The sequence below is a fragment of the Rhopalosiphum maidis genome, chromosome 2 (assembly GCF_003676215.2).
Source record: "Rhopalosiphum maidis isolate BTI-1 chromosome 2, ASM367621v3, whole genome shotgun sequence".
NCBI lineage: Eukaryota > Metazoa > Arthropoda > Insecta > Hemiptera > Aphididae > Rhopalosiphum > Rhopalosiphum maidis.
The window spans coordinates 60,151,850-60,167,358 of record NC_040878.1 but is presented as its reverse complement, the minus strand read 5'-3'; the positions used below and the strand labels follow the sequence as shown (position 1 = coordinate 60,167,358).

Here is a 15,509-nt window from a genome sequence, read left to right as displayed (position 1 = left end):
GAGTATACTATATTATAACAGCGTAGAGTTGTGTATCCATTTTATGATTATTTTTTTAAGTGTCCAATTACATAAAACGTTTATTTTTATTTTTTAATAATAATATTATATCCTCCTTTATACTTTTCCGTATACCTCTTAAAGTGGTAAAAAAATGATTTTCTCATGTCACTAGCGTGTTAATGTGTGTTGAATGATGTTGTTTTTATTAGTGTTTTATAGCGGTTTTCAATGTTTTTGACGTAACGACCGACCAAAAAATAGATTTTTTTTTTATCTGTAAACAAAAATATCATGTGCATTATAAATTAATAAATTAATAAATAAGAAACATTTTTGGGTAATGACAATCTCACGAATCACCTATATGGCTATATATACAAACGAATCAAACATACAATTTTCTTATGCAATTTCAGAATAACGAAGTGACAAAAAAATGTGATACTCCTGCACACTATCGCAAAGAGAATATTTTTCTTAAAAATCGATACCACATTTTAGTTACGGATTCATGGATTTAAGTTATAAACTCCAAATCTGTGGTTGTGAATGTCTACGAATTAGTTATTAACCCCAAAAATAATTTCACAACTTCTTAGTAAATTATTGTACGTAGGTAGTAGGTACTGGTGTAACGTTATCGCGTAGTAAAAGAAAAATTGTTTTCCTTGGAAGGGATTTAGGTTAAGAATTCCAAATCTGTGATTCAATTAAATTTATTTTTTAAATCATGATATCAGTTTTGTATAAAAACGTCCGCTTCATTATGGTGCTAGGGTAACGCACTTTTGAAGAACAATGATATGATTCGTAAACCTCTCGTTTACAATCGATTTCGTCGCTCTCTGTGGTATTTTGCTTTTGCGCAATATCATTAATTTTCTTCTAACATAATATGTTCGTTTTATCGACACCTAGGAATTTGTGCTTACGAATCGTCTGTAGTGATGGTGTTTAATAGGTGTAATAATACGCACGTGCCGTGTGAATGAGAGACCGAAAATCCTTTTAGGAGACGTCGTTATTAAGCCAGCGTAGGCGCACACGGGAAATCTTAATGCGTCATGGGGCGACTTATGCACGTAATAAATAATAACAGACGTTCAAAAACCGACGGAGCTCATCGGGCACACGTTTCGGCAGTACCGTAAAGTACGACCGAGTGAATCTTCTGTGTATATGAAGTACTATACGCGGTCCTTTTATACGATGTCAATCCATTATTTATTTATTATACTTTTCTTCTCTTTCTCACTCTCTGTCGGTTTACTCGCCATCTGTATTTGTAGACTTGTAGTGCTGTGTAATAATCAGAGTAGTAAATGCATTTTATTCATCAGTGAAAAGACTAAAACTATTTATTTAATATTTTTTTAATCTATTATGTATCAATGGATAATTATTTTATCAAACAATAATTCGTTGTTTTAAAATCTATAAATGTTTTTGAAAAAAAATTGTTACATAATCTTGAGTCGAAAAAAACAACATTTTTAAAATATTTTTTATTGTTATTCATTTGTATATATTTTTACTTTTTTTAATGACAATATACATTTTTGTATCTAATTACGTAAGATAACTTTTTACAAAAGCATTAATACATTTCGAAATAATGAGTGTTTTTCAATAAAAAAAACCCTGTGTATATGTATAAAACTATTTGTAATGATAAAGTGTTAGATATACAAAATAATAATTTTACGAAAGACGGAGATTAACAAATAACTGTTAATTAATAATAATAATAATAAATTACCCAATTAAATTATTTGAAAACTACTAAATGGTTCAAAACTTTACACTTGCTATCGGTATTAATTATTTATCATTAAATGTATTAAAAAATAATGTTTAATTTGAAATATTGTGTGAAAAATTACAAAATGTAATCATATATTTTAAACTCTAATGTCTGCTTGTATCACTTAAACGTGATTACTTATGATTTATCCCGTGGTTATAATACAGTATTTTAAATGTTTTGTCTGCACGTCTGTTTTTCAGGAATCGGAGTGGGCATGACCAGAGATTGTTCCACGCTGATGGTGGCGCAATATTTTAAGCGAAAACGCGAGTTCGTCGAGATATTTATCGTGTCCGGCAGCGGGATGGGCATAGCCGTCATGTCGAGTTTCATCAAAGGAGCCATAAGGTATGTGATGATTTTCGTTGTAATATATAAATATACAATGCACGATATTTTTTATTGAATTGTTTTCAATGTTCGTTTTATATGATATGTATGATGTTGGTACTATTGCCACACCCTAATAACGATAGTGTATATGCGAACAGACAAAGGCAAACGAGCCCGCGTATTTATAGGTAATGGGCACAAAGAAATAAATTGCCACACGTGGTGTGACCAATGTTTAGCATTTTTTTTTGTAAAAATAAATAAAAGTTAAGTTTTTTTATTAGTTTATTAATTTTTGATGGTCAATTTTTTTTTATGTTTATATAACTATCAGAATATCAGATTATGACATGAAGTTTAATTATGATTTATTGCTGATTAGAAAACTAATTTCAAGAAGATTTAGTAACTTTTTCCTAATGAAACTGTATGGAACTGTAAAAATTAATTTAAATCCTAAAATGTGTTCTAAAAAAACATTCAAAATGTTTATTTAAAAGTATATTAAATATAACGATTTTATACGTTTTAAAAATGTTATGATTATAACAGCTTTATAACATATCACAGTATTGTAAAATTCATCGACGTTTAAAATGATTTACGATTCATATAAATATATCAGAGAATGTAATAAAACATAGTACAATACAAGGTATAAATATTTCTATTTAGCATAAAGAATAACCAATACTACCACTTGTTAAAAGTTTAAATTTCATTCGCGACTAAAAAGTTTTAATTATAAAATTAACGAGAAAAAAAGTGATTGAAGTTCAATCATAGAAACGCTGTTTTACTTTTACTAAGATTCTTTATAGATTTTTAAAAAAATTTCCCAAAAGTTAAATGTAAAAAAAATGTACAATCATTTTTTTTTTAATATTAAATATAAATTTTGAAATCGTCAAAGTTAAACGATGAAGGTATAACATTATGAAAACCATAATTTATAAAACATAATATAAGGTATCAGACAAGGATCTTTAGGACGAGATTCCTACTCGGCTATCATAGAATTATACATTTTTTTTGTTCAAACTCAAAGCCATTCAATATTTCAGTATGATATCATCATTGAAAATAATGTATTAATAATATTCCTATACGGAGATAACGGGTTGCAAACAATATTATTTAAAAAGTGCTGATACTAGAATTTAGTGTTTTATTTACACCCGAAAGCCGTGATAAATCATGAAAAACGATTCTGAGCGGAGCCAAGCCAAAAATGGTCAAGATTTATGTAAAACCGCACTTGCTTATAAGTTCTTTCACCATTATTTTGCGGTTTTCTACGATCTCACGATATTTTTTCTCGTGTTATCCAGATAAAAAAAAAAAAATCATGAAAGCACACATCATTGTAAAATCAATAACTCTGCTATCAATGAAAAAAAGTCTATTTAGACTATACTGGGTATTCGAAATTTTTCTTTTTATGTTTTCATTCAACATTTCTTAAAATAAATATACGATGTACAAAAACTTCTCTGAAAAATATAACTATATTGTCTATTAAATTTATAAAATAAGTATTTAAGTTTAAATATTAATTAAATATTAATAAAAAAATGATGTCCTTATATGTCTTGTATTTATTAAATTCAAATAAACCAATAACATTTAGTGTACATAAAAAAAAAAATCATGATTGTTTATAATTAATTTAAAATAATTCATGGAAATTTTAAATAAAATAATTAATAAGTAATACAATATTTACGTTGTCTTATATGAATGAAATCGGTGTGGGGAAATTCAACAATAATGAACAATAATGATTAATGATTAAGAATGTAGATTTACAATTTACTTAAACACGTTATTTGAAAAAATATTGAGAAATTTATCATTAATACGGTTTATAATAATATTATTGTTATGTTTTTTTTTATGAATTATTGTTATTATACAAAGGTAATAATATTATTATAATATCAATGCAATCCTTGTATTTATAAGTTTTTATTACAATTCCAAATTGTAATTAAATTACATAATTATTAAATTTTGTCTGCGGTATTCGGGATTATAATGCATTTTTTAAGTGGCCGTCTAAATTATTTGGATTTGCGCCTATTTTTAGAGTAAGGTAAAGAAACAAAAATTTAAAAAATAGAAAACTTATCTACAGAAGTTGTATTATTCATATGATGAACATTATTAAATAAGCAACAACACTATCGGGAATTTAAATTGAAAAATTAAAATCCATTTAATCGTGTCACGAAAATTTGGTCTTTTAAAATCCATTATTTTTGTAAGACCTTTCTCCGACATCTGTTGTTAGTCCTTATCGTGATATTATAATGACGTTTAACGTATCTCGTATTCTCGTGATTATCCATTCCGTTATATTATAATAATCACAGCATATGATTATTATGATTGTGTTGCAGCGCTATCGGCTGGCGACTTGGACTCCAGCTGGTCACTGCTACGGTGTTCACCACGTTCCTGTTGGGCACGTGCTACAGGTCAGCATCGCTTTACCACCCACAGAGACGAGCCATTCTGCACCTGAAGAACCAGAAGCGGAAAATCAAGGACAAGAATCGGCACGACGACCGACCGCCGTTCCTTGACTTCACCACACTCCGCAGCAAGACCGTCAGAATCCTACTCGTGTCTACCGGTATTAGTGCGTTCGGCATAAACACTCCAATATTCTACCTGGTTAGTTTCGTAGTCGGATTATCTTAATATAGATTAATATCATTACCAAATACGTGTATTTCATGGGCACTATGTTTAGTAAATTATGTACTGACATATTAATCACAGTTCGGGACTTATTAAAATGTATTTAAAAAAAATCACAATTATATAGATAATAATATATATACATAATATAGTCAGAACCTTTTATATCTATACATACAAACATGAAAATATAAAATTCCTTGAAATACATATATGCAAATATGTTAAAATAAAACTTCATATTTTAATTATTTTGTAGGTATCTAATTTAAAACGTATTTATACGAATACATTATACTCTGTTTTTTTATATTATCTTACATGTAATCTTTACAAGTCCTGAACTCTGTTTATAAGACATTCATCGCTAAAAACATCACTATACCGTGTGTATGGTAAAACATTGTGGTATACCGCATTGTCGAATGTTCAAATGACGTTATCGCCCTACGTAGCCGTCGAATAAAATTGTGCGTGGTAAGACGACGACAGTGGTGGAATTGCCACAGGAGAAAAAAAGAGATCAATATATTTCTGGAGTTGATAAACTTTTTCCAAACACACTGAATGTGATCGGAATAAAATTTAATTTTTCAACGTTACGCGTTTCGATTGTCATCATATTTCATATTGGTTACATTTTGGAGTTTTATTTCTGTAGCGAATACGCACACACACACCACACTACACTACGGTGCTAGTAACAAAACATTAAATAACGACTTGACGGTGATGTTGGTTATCAATTTCATGCATGCATTCTGTACAGCTATACGGTAGTCGAGTTTTTCTTATGTGTTTTGTCTTTTCGCTTGCTTATTTGAGTATTATAATATATTCTTTGCACACGCGCGTGTGATAAAAACGTTCAAATCGAATACACAAAATTATAATCGTTATCTGCACATTCCGTTTCGACTCGCAAACAAAATACGTACCACAACTGTTGAAGCACAGGCATATTTACACCAAATTTTACGTTTTTTTTTTTCATATCAATACGAGTAATATTCATTAAAAGATAAGTTCGTTAATCTATTAAATATATCACATTGGTATAAATTACATTTTATAATAAATATATATATATATAATTATATTATTTCAGTATAATATAATATATTTTACTGAAATAAACAAATAGCTGTTAGCCATCGATTATAATGCTGTACTGTAACGCCGGCGTATAATTACGATAAAAAAAATAACGAACATTAAATAACAATAAATAAACGTAAAAACTTTATTATATTATGTAATGCGGGCTATATCAAAGTAGTTTTAAATGGTACAGCCTTAGGCGTAGTGATATTTAGTTAAAATAGGGTATAAAATATGTAACATAAAGGGTTTAGACGGCGAGAAAATGACGAAATTTTCAATAAAGTAAAATTTAAATAATTACGTGACGAGCCCTAAACCACAAGTAGATACTATTTGACAGGTCAAATAAAATAAAATGCTAAAGTAGTCCAAAAGACTGTCAAGCAGTATGAAATGAACCGAAATAAATTATAGCAGTGAGACGAGCACTTAAAAATAAAAGAAGTTTTATATTTAGGCGCAATTAAGTGATAAAAACAAGATAAAAGTAAAGTTTTCCATCGTGTCACCGCCATACAACTATACTGGATTTATGCGCACTCGTTCGTCAGCTTAATATAAAAAAGGATTAGTCGTGCAGTTGTTTTATGGGCTTTTATAACGCTCAAGCTATTTGTTCGGTTTACGACTGTGGATTTCAAACGCATAAAATAATTTTTGATTGCGAAATACCCGTAGTGCAATGAGTTCATCTACACACACATTATATAATATATGCTGCATAAATGTGGAAATGTATACAAGTGTTACAAGCTATATACGGCCAATATCGTTAAAATTATAAACTGCCTCATTTGTAACCTACAATCTTGATGGGATAGGAAAAGGCGATCTTATCTCGCAGGCGTACCTTTGATTGCAGATACGACGACGATGAATACGAGATCAACTTAACATTAATTTTATTATTTTGAGAAAATATTACTATGCATTATTAAACGGGACCAATGAATTCCTGCGGCGAAAAACATTAACCCGAGACCACATAGAGTACTATACTATAATGAGTGTATGTGAGTGTGTGTGTGTGTACAGAAGTAGTATATAATATTATGTCCTAGTTGTAGTAGCGGAGCAATATAAACGACCGAAGCGTGGTAGTAAAGCACTCGACCGAGTGTATAGAGTCGTGTGCATATAATATAATATACGTGTATAATATAAAGGATAAACATGATATAAATCTCGTAAAGTATTTCGCGATCGTTTCGGTTTTAATGGACTCCGGAAAATATATTATTATGTATAGTCGTATGTGTCCCGTCGTTTAATACGTTTCCACGTTACTAGTACTCTTAATTATACAATATATAGTTCATAATATTAAGTATTATTATTACTGCGCCTGTGTGATAGTGGCATGTCTGCAGGCGCCCCCCTCGACCAGACCACAAGGACCGATAGTTTCTCCGATCAACTTGTCATGAATTCCGCGTACCTACGTAAAAAATGTTTTACTTAAATAATAAATGTATACGTGTGTAAATGTGTTTGTGCAAGTCGGTTATACTGTATTGTTAGTCTAGTATTGATTTAAAATAATATTTTTTTCACGTCATCGATCACTAGAAGCGAAACGTTTCAGCTGACGAAAGACGACTGTTGTTGGAACACTGAGTCAAAAATTATACTGTGCTTGGCGTAGGCGTTTGCTCGAACGAATGCCGCAAATCAAAAAAAATTGGGCGACGACTGTAGGAACAAAAAAATACGACGGTTAGAATACGGGTTATGATGTGTGCCAGGGTTCTGAGTCAAGGCACGCGCGCCTGAGAACTCGTCGGTGGCGCAGTACCTACGTGCCCCCCGAAGACACACTTCGAGTGTGCACACACTCGAAAAACAAAATGCTCCGACCAAAAATTAACGACTGGCGGCTATTGACGTTAACCGTTTTTTCAGGCTCACCAGGCCGAAGAGGACGGGCTCGGCGACTCGGTGCTGACGCTGCAGGTGCACATGGGACTCGCGTGGACCGTGGGTTGCGTGGCGTTCGGGCTGATCGTCGTTCGGAACTCGGTGGAGTGCCGGATCGCCAGACAGTACTTGTGCCAGGCGTCCGTGTTCATGTGCGGCGTGTCCATACTGGCGCTGACTACGGTCCGTGGCGACCGACAGGGGTATGTCATGTTCGCCTGGGTGTACGGCATGTTCTGCGGTGGATACCATTATTCGCTCAAGATGTACACGTACGAGCGGGTCCGGGCGCGGAACTTTGCCCGCACCTGGGGATTCGTCCAGTGCTCGCAGGCCATACCAATCGCCCTCGGAGTGCCCATATCCGGTAAGTCATATATATATATATACATATATACATATAGGTATTGTTATATTATATATACTATATAACTCTGCAATAAGAAACGAAAAACAAATTGAATGCGAACGATCGAGAGTAGTGATAAGTGTTCTCGATTTCGGCTCCTCGACACGATACAATTATAGAGATATTCCCGGAGCAGATGACTTATAATATTACGATTATAGATACGTCCCGGAATCTACGGTCGATCTCGTATTTCTCAATTCTGGTTCGGGTTCTGTCTGGAAATCGCTTCTCTACATACAGCGGCATAGATGCGTATACGTCAGTCAGAGGTCGCATAAATCATTTTCACGTCGAACATTGCTGTTGTTATTATTATTATTAATAAACGAGCGTATCCGATGCCGTTCATTATAATATTTGACCGCGCGTCATAAAATTTAACGACTGTGAAGTCATATTTTCAAAAAAAATAAAAAATGGTATCTATTCGCGATCTAATGACGTAGTAAATACGAACTATACACATATACAATGTACATGGATGCGTATGGTATATAATATCATTGGGTTATTGGTATAATACTCGCGTAAATCTAGTCCTCGAACACCGTTCGTAACATTACCGCGTGTTACCGCGCACTTGCTCGCATTTGTTATAATAATATATTCCGCACAGCGTCTATACATGGCAATATTCACATATACAATATAATAAATATATACATATATATATATATGAAATCACGTGTAATGTTAGCCATCGTAATCTCGTAATAACGCACCACAGCTGAGTTCGGGTTGAACGCATCGATTCGGGTACGCAGAACACAAAAACGTATAATTTCGCGATAATATGGTAATTTTACTTCGAACATTTGGCGTGGGTGAACGTATATATATATATATATATATGTTTATATATAATATATAACGTCCGCGTAAGTAGAATCAAATGGCGCTTCTAGAACAAAAGAAATCCATTAATTTACTTGTAGTTTGGAATATGTGACTTCAACTTTTATGGTTAATTTAGTAATTGGTATAATTACAGATTTTAAAATTTTTTAATAGTTTTAGTTTTGTAGAGGTTAAAAATATGATGCGGTAATAAAAAAATATTATATTTATACCACTTTATGATGGTATTATTAAAACACGATCCTACATTCATAAGCCCTTAACAATTTCCAACTAATAACAAACAAGCCTTTTCCATTTTACACGCAGTTACATAATATTATCATGGGTTTTGCATAATATTATTTAATTAAGTTCTAACATATACGAATCTAAAAGTCCAACTTCGTTTATCACTTAAATACGATATGTAATCTCAGACATTCCAGTAGTAAATAAAACATCATTGAGACCATTATCGACCCACATAATTGAATGTTTGTGTAGAATAATATTTGAAACTGTTTGATCCATTGTTATAGGTTACATATTTTTGACAAGTATGTTTGGTGCAATTTCTGTTTAAGTATATTGAGTGACATAGCGTGTTTGTTTTTTTTTTTTTTTTTTTAATTGTATATATCGAACAAGAGTATTTTTTCTTGATAACATGGTATGACACTCTGTTTACGCAAATTTAACACCATCACGAACCATTGAATTTCTTTTGAGATTAACTTTAAGCGTGAATTTTTAGTACAAATGATATATTTTTAAGTAATAAAAAATTTAAGTATGTTATAAAAATCTTAAAAAGATATACGTTAACAAAAATAAAAATACATTAATTTAAATTCTTTAAGTACTCAGGACATAGATGTGTAGTATAGGTCAAATACACACAATGTTAAATATCGTCCAACGGTTTAATTTTATATTAATTTTTGGTTTTTTTTTTCCAAAAATAAGTTAAATTATAGCTAAGCCAATGTTTTTCAAAATATTTTAATTTAATATAAAAAATTGTACTATGAGATACAAAAAATGAATATTAAGATACACTTTTTATTTGCAAAAGAAAAACCTCAAATGTATTATACAATTCACGCAACTAATGTGACTATTATGGCGTGTAACTATTATCCTGACAATTTTGAACCTATTTGCAATATTTATATTGTAATTTCATAAAACCTATTCCTGCTACAATAACTCTTTTCAAAAATGTAACGCTTACCCCGTGCCAGCTAATACTACATAGTATATACCCATCTCGTACTGTAGCCGTCGGTCATTTTAAGCAATAGACAACAATTTAGAATATTATATTATACCTAACTGTTGCAATAAAAAACAAAAATAATAGTGGTTGGGTTCTACCTATCTAAAATATTATTATCTCAAATAATAAAATAAATACGTAAATACAAATTAAATGTATTATAGTTTTTTCTAAAACAATAAATTCAAATTATTATAATCTTCACCCTCCCTCCTGTCTATTAAACTTGTTTAAACATTAGGCACAATTCATTTTCAGTTTGCTTTTTGATTATAGCTGATATCGTCGTTGTGTCCGATATGAACTCGAATTCCACCATAATGCTATATACAATTGCAATATTAAAGATCTCTTTTAAAAATTAATTGATCAAATACGGTGACAAGTCAAACATATAATTTGGTGTTGAGGAAATATATCGGTGATTCTCGAAAAATTGCTTGAACGCGTGGGGAAAATAATATATTCGATGACTAGTGAATTTGTGTGTAAAGTTGACATATTCTATGTATTAATGGAGACACATTATTAAATAACCGCTGGCTCCATACATGGCTGATGTAATGAATTGTACCATGAGTCTGGTAAAAAATATCTATTTCATACAAACTTCTATGAATGATACAAAGGGGTTAATCATTAATTAGCTCATCAAATGTAAATGTTATGATATTTTTCGGACAACAGATGATTTTATTTCTCTGAAAATAACATTTATATTATTTATTTGGACAAGGTCATTTTGGAATACGTTATTTTAATGCAACGTGATTTACCCTTTTTAACAAAAGTTGTAAGTATCACTCTGTTAAAATATAATTGGGTCATCACTGGTTTTGTTACTATTTTAATTCATTTTTATGGTTTCTAAGTCAGTTTAAATCACAACGAGGTATTGTTGAAAATTCTGTGAACCTTGTATGCATAAATAAATTAAAATATATTTCGGATATAAGATTATTTTTTTTTTCTTTAGATGGGGTAACTTAGTTAACCTTTGCCATTAAATTTTCGCTGTTTCATTTTAAATAAAATAAATTACGAATAACCTTACATTTTACAGTTTAAAATCACATTATTTTACATTATATACGTGGTTATAAATATAAAAATTGGTGCATAAATTATAAATAATAAAATTTTAAGATAGCACGTACGATGTGAGAGGCATCAGACAAAGCGGTGGTAGTAAAAATATGCGCGACGTCGACGTTATAGTTGCAGTTACGGTGGGGAGGAATGTGCGTGGACCACGGTAACGGATAAATTTAACTCGCCTGTAGATGAGTTGATTTCTTTTGTTCCAGAAGTCCCCATTATTTTATTCTATTGGCGTACTATCTGTTTATACCTATTTCATTAGAAATGCGTCTGTAATGAAAAGTTTAGGCCAAAAGTGAATAAAGAGTAAAACTGACAAAACTGAGCGAAAACGAGCTTTTTCTGGTTTTAAAAAAAATACAAAACAATTGAATTTGAAATTGACACATTTTCTATTTTTTTATGATTTATTACATTATTTAATTGTATTTTTTCGAATTCCAGGTTACATCAACATTGGCTACGGTGCCAAGACGGGTTATTACTTCAGCTCAGCGTGCGTGTTGCTCGGCAGTCTGACCATGTTCTTCATTGACCTGCATCGGCGGAACGTGCAGAGGCACAAGCACAACGAGTCAGGTACGAAGAAGCTGTGCGTTTCTGACTCGTGTCCGCAGCGTCGGAGGCTGTCGTTCACCATCGAGCCCGAAGAAGTGGTGGTGATGGAACCCCCTTTAAACATGCAGGGCGTCGGACTCGTCGGCGGTGGAAGCGGTGGCAGCGGTGGCTTGGGGCTACTGATGGGCGGCGGTGGGGGCGGAAGTGGCGGGAGTAGTGGTAGTGGCGGTGGCGGAGGTGGCGGTGGACCCAACGACAAGCCCGAGCTGACGTGCATTTCCGAAGAGGGTATCGCCGACATGGATCTGCCCGACAACCTGCTCGACGACCTCGACTACATCGGCGATTGCATCACGTCGTGCAACAAGGTGGAAAACTACTTGATGCTGAGCGAGTTCGAGAACAACCTGATCGCCGAGATGCCGGTAATCATGGACCGGAAGGGCCGCAGGTGGTCGTTAGCCAAACAGGCGGAAGAGGAGACGCCCAGGGGCGGCAAGTGGCGTCTGGTCGCCGGACATAACAGCAGGATGATCACAGTCATCGATGAGGCGTCCGTGTAAAACGACCGCTCGTAATAATATTTTATATTCATATGTTGTATTATTATTATTATTTTTTATTATTATTATTGTTGAATATGTGTTCATTTTATTATTATTATTATTTTGTTTACTATTATATTCTTTTATTTAATTAAATTGCAAAATGACACAGTATATATTTCTGTGGTCGGCATTACTCAAATGTTTGTGGCGATCATTGTCGTAATCAAAAATAGAATATACTTAAAGTGGATATACAACGAACGGAAAATTGTTGACGTTATCTGACTTTATTAATTGTATAAAATTATTTTTTTATTTATACACGGATAATACAGTAGCGAGTAGTCGTCCAAATTAAATATATTTGTCCCTTAAATTAAAATTTTTATATTTAATCGATATCGGATATCTATTAGATATCTATACTACGATAATATTATAGAAATGCATTGACGTCATATTAATATATTTATATTATATTATATTATTTTATCGAATTTGCTTGGTTTCGATTTTATCCTATTATATAAAACGACATTACTACTTATAATAATATCGTACAATTATTGTATAAAATAATTTAATTACATAATAATGATATAGTACTATTATGTGTCATTGGCTGAATCTGTGATCTAACTAATTTATTACTGTTATTTGTAAAAAAATATTTTTGCTTACGATTATACGATTAGTTGAATTCGATACAATTTTTCATAACTTCAATGGTAATATTATATTGTACAATATACATTTTTTTACTACTTAATAATAATAACACTACTAAAACGTGACACATAAACGTATTATATGAATTGTAAAAAACAAATACAAGAGCCAACGTCACATTTACGCATTTAATATTATTATACATAAAACTTTAGTAATATGTAAATGCGATTTAGTAGATTATATATTATGATATTTGTTATAGAGTATTTTTATGGTTCTCGTTCATTATTTTTTTTCTACCAAAGCTTAGTTTTCAAATAATGCCTACAATCTGTACGATATTTAATAATATTTTTAATTTAAAACTGTTAATCAAAAAACTTCGTTAATACGATTTACGATAATATTGATACATCTATATTATTAAGCGAAAAGTTCAATAGTAAGACTTATTGAAATTAAAACATCTAACCATTTTTTTCTGTTAAAGTACACTTCAATATTTTACAGCCGAAATCGCTTTGTACATTTAATGGGTACTGTTTAATATTGTTGTGAAACTTTATACGGTTTTAATAACGTCATTACTTCTATAGTTGCCAATAGTCCATACGATATATTACAGATCGATTATAAATCAAAAAATGTATGTGAACCAAAATCAAAATCCTATATTTTAAAAAAACACAGTTTATAAATAAAAAATAAAAAACCTTATTAACTTATTTAAATTTATCAATGAAAAGAAAACGTTTTAGGTATAATCTATTATTCTGTTATAATTATGTCAGCATGTATTCGATAAACACGACTTTATATACCGATACAAAAATTATTAATAATAACCAAAACATATAATTACCAAAAAACTATAACTTTTATTAATTTTACTTTTTAAATTAATATTTGTATTTAAATTATAGTAATATGAAATTCATAATATTAAATTATATTTTTGAATGGAATTATTAATAAAACCTTATATGTATATGTCACTACCATTAAAATATTTATAGGTGATTTAAATAACTCATATATAGGTACCTATTCATTTTTTTTTATAGTTAATGAATGTAGAAAAAGATCGAATCATCTTCATTCTATTTGTATAATAACATAATATTATCATTTTATCAATAACTATTAAGAAAATGATGTTTTTATCGTACCTTATGTTATAAATAACATTGAAAATCTTATTTTGAAATTCGTTCCTTATGTGTAATTTAAATTATTTATTTTGTTATTATTGCTTACTACATACATCTTGTATAAGAACCTATGTGCAATTTTAGGTATTCGTTTAGTATGTGGCCTGCCAAGCGAAAATCGAGTTTAGTGTGATTTTGCAAAATTTATTTTTTGTATAGATAATATTTTATAGCAGTATTTTTCTTATCGCAAATATAATATTAAAATTTAATTATTTTAAAAATAATTAAAGTTAAGACAAACAATATCCCATGATTAACTTAACTTTTACAGACGCGAGAAAAAAAATGACGGATATATATGTATACAGAATGTGTATCACAAATTCTAAATGGTCTCTAAATAGGTGCAAGTATAAAAGTATATTAATAACTGTATGTTCGAATCGAAGTGATGCAAGTCTAAAGACACGGTTCATTCTAGACTGATCTTAGAAATTTAAATTCAAATTCAAAAATATTTGTTTATTAGTCTATAGGCTCCTATATATCATGTCGATATTACGTCCGCAAATGTATATGTCACATTACTATGTAGTCAAATGACAATAACTCTTGGCAAGCACTTAACTCGCCAGCTTCTTGATGATATTAACTTAAATGTAGTTGTGTATATTTAGTGTTTTGCTTTAGTTATTAAGCATTGCATTTTGAATAAATTGAATTAGATAATAATATGTCGTCATAATGTTATTATTATTATTGTAGTAACCATTTTATATATAATTGTAACGTAATGCCGAAAGTTATTTATTTATTTTTTTTATTTGTCGTTATAAAAAAAAGAATTGGTTATGGATAATGTTTTATTATTAATGTCGTGTGATTATGTCGCGTGAACACGCTGTTTATTGTGATAACGTCTATTTAAAATTGAAGTTGAATAAAATTTGTACTGTACAATTATTATTTTAAATCGTATATCATGTACTTTGTTATCCCACGTGACACATAATATCGCTAAAATAACGTTTTCTCATAGTTATAATTTATAATTAACACTTAAACTTTTGTACAA

General features: G+C 30.6%; 1 protein-coding gene across 4 annotated transcripts in view; it reads left to right on the top strand.

Moving 5' to 3' along the window:
• Window positions 1–13,059, top strand: part of LOC113553070 (monocarboxylate transporter 10) — a 312,565-nt gene extending 299,506 nt beyond the window's left edge. For all 4 annotated transcript variants that reach the window (XM_026956208.2, XM_026956205.2, XM_026956206.2 and 1 more), the window contains 4 exons: window positions 2,011–2,158; window positions 4,546–4,822; window positions 7,856–8,237; window positions 11,947–13,059. In XM_026956208.2, coding sequence (XP_026812009.1) covers window positions 2,011–2,158; window positions 4,546–4,822; window positions 7,856–8,237; window positions 11,947–12,623 — 1,484 coding nt within the window. In that variant the 3' untranslated portion in view covers window positions 12,624–13,059. The remainder of the gene's footprint in view (window positions 1–2,010; window positions 2,159–4,545; window positions 4,823–7,855; window positions 8,238–11,946) is intronic.
• The last annotated feature ends 2,450 nt before the right edge of the window (window positions 13,060–15,509 follow it).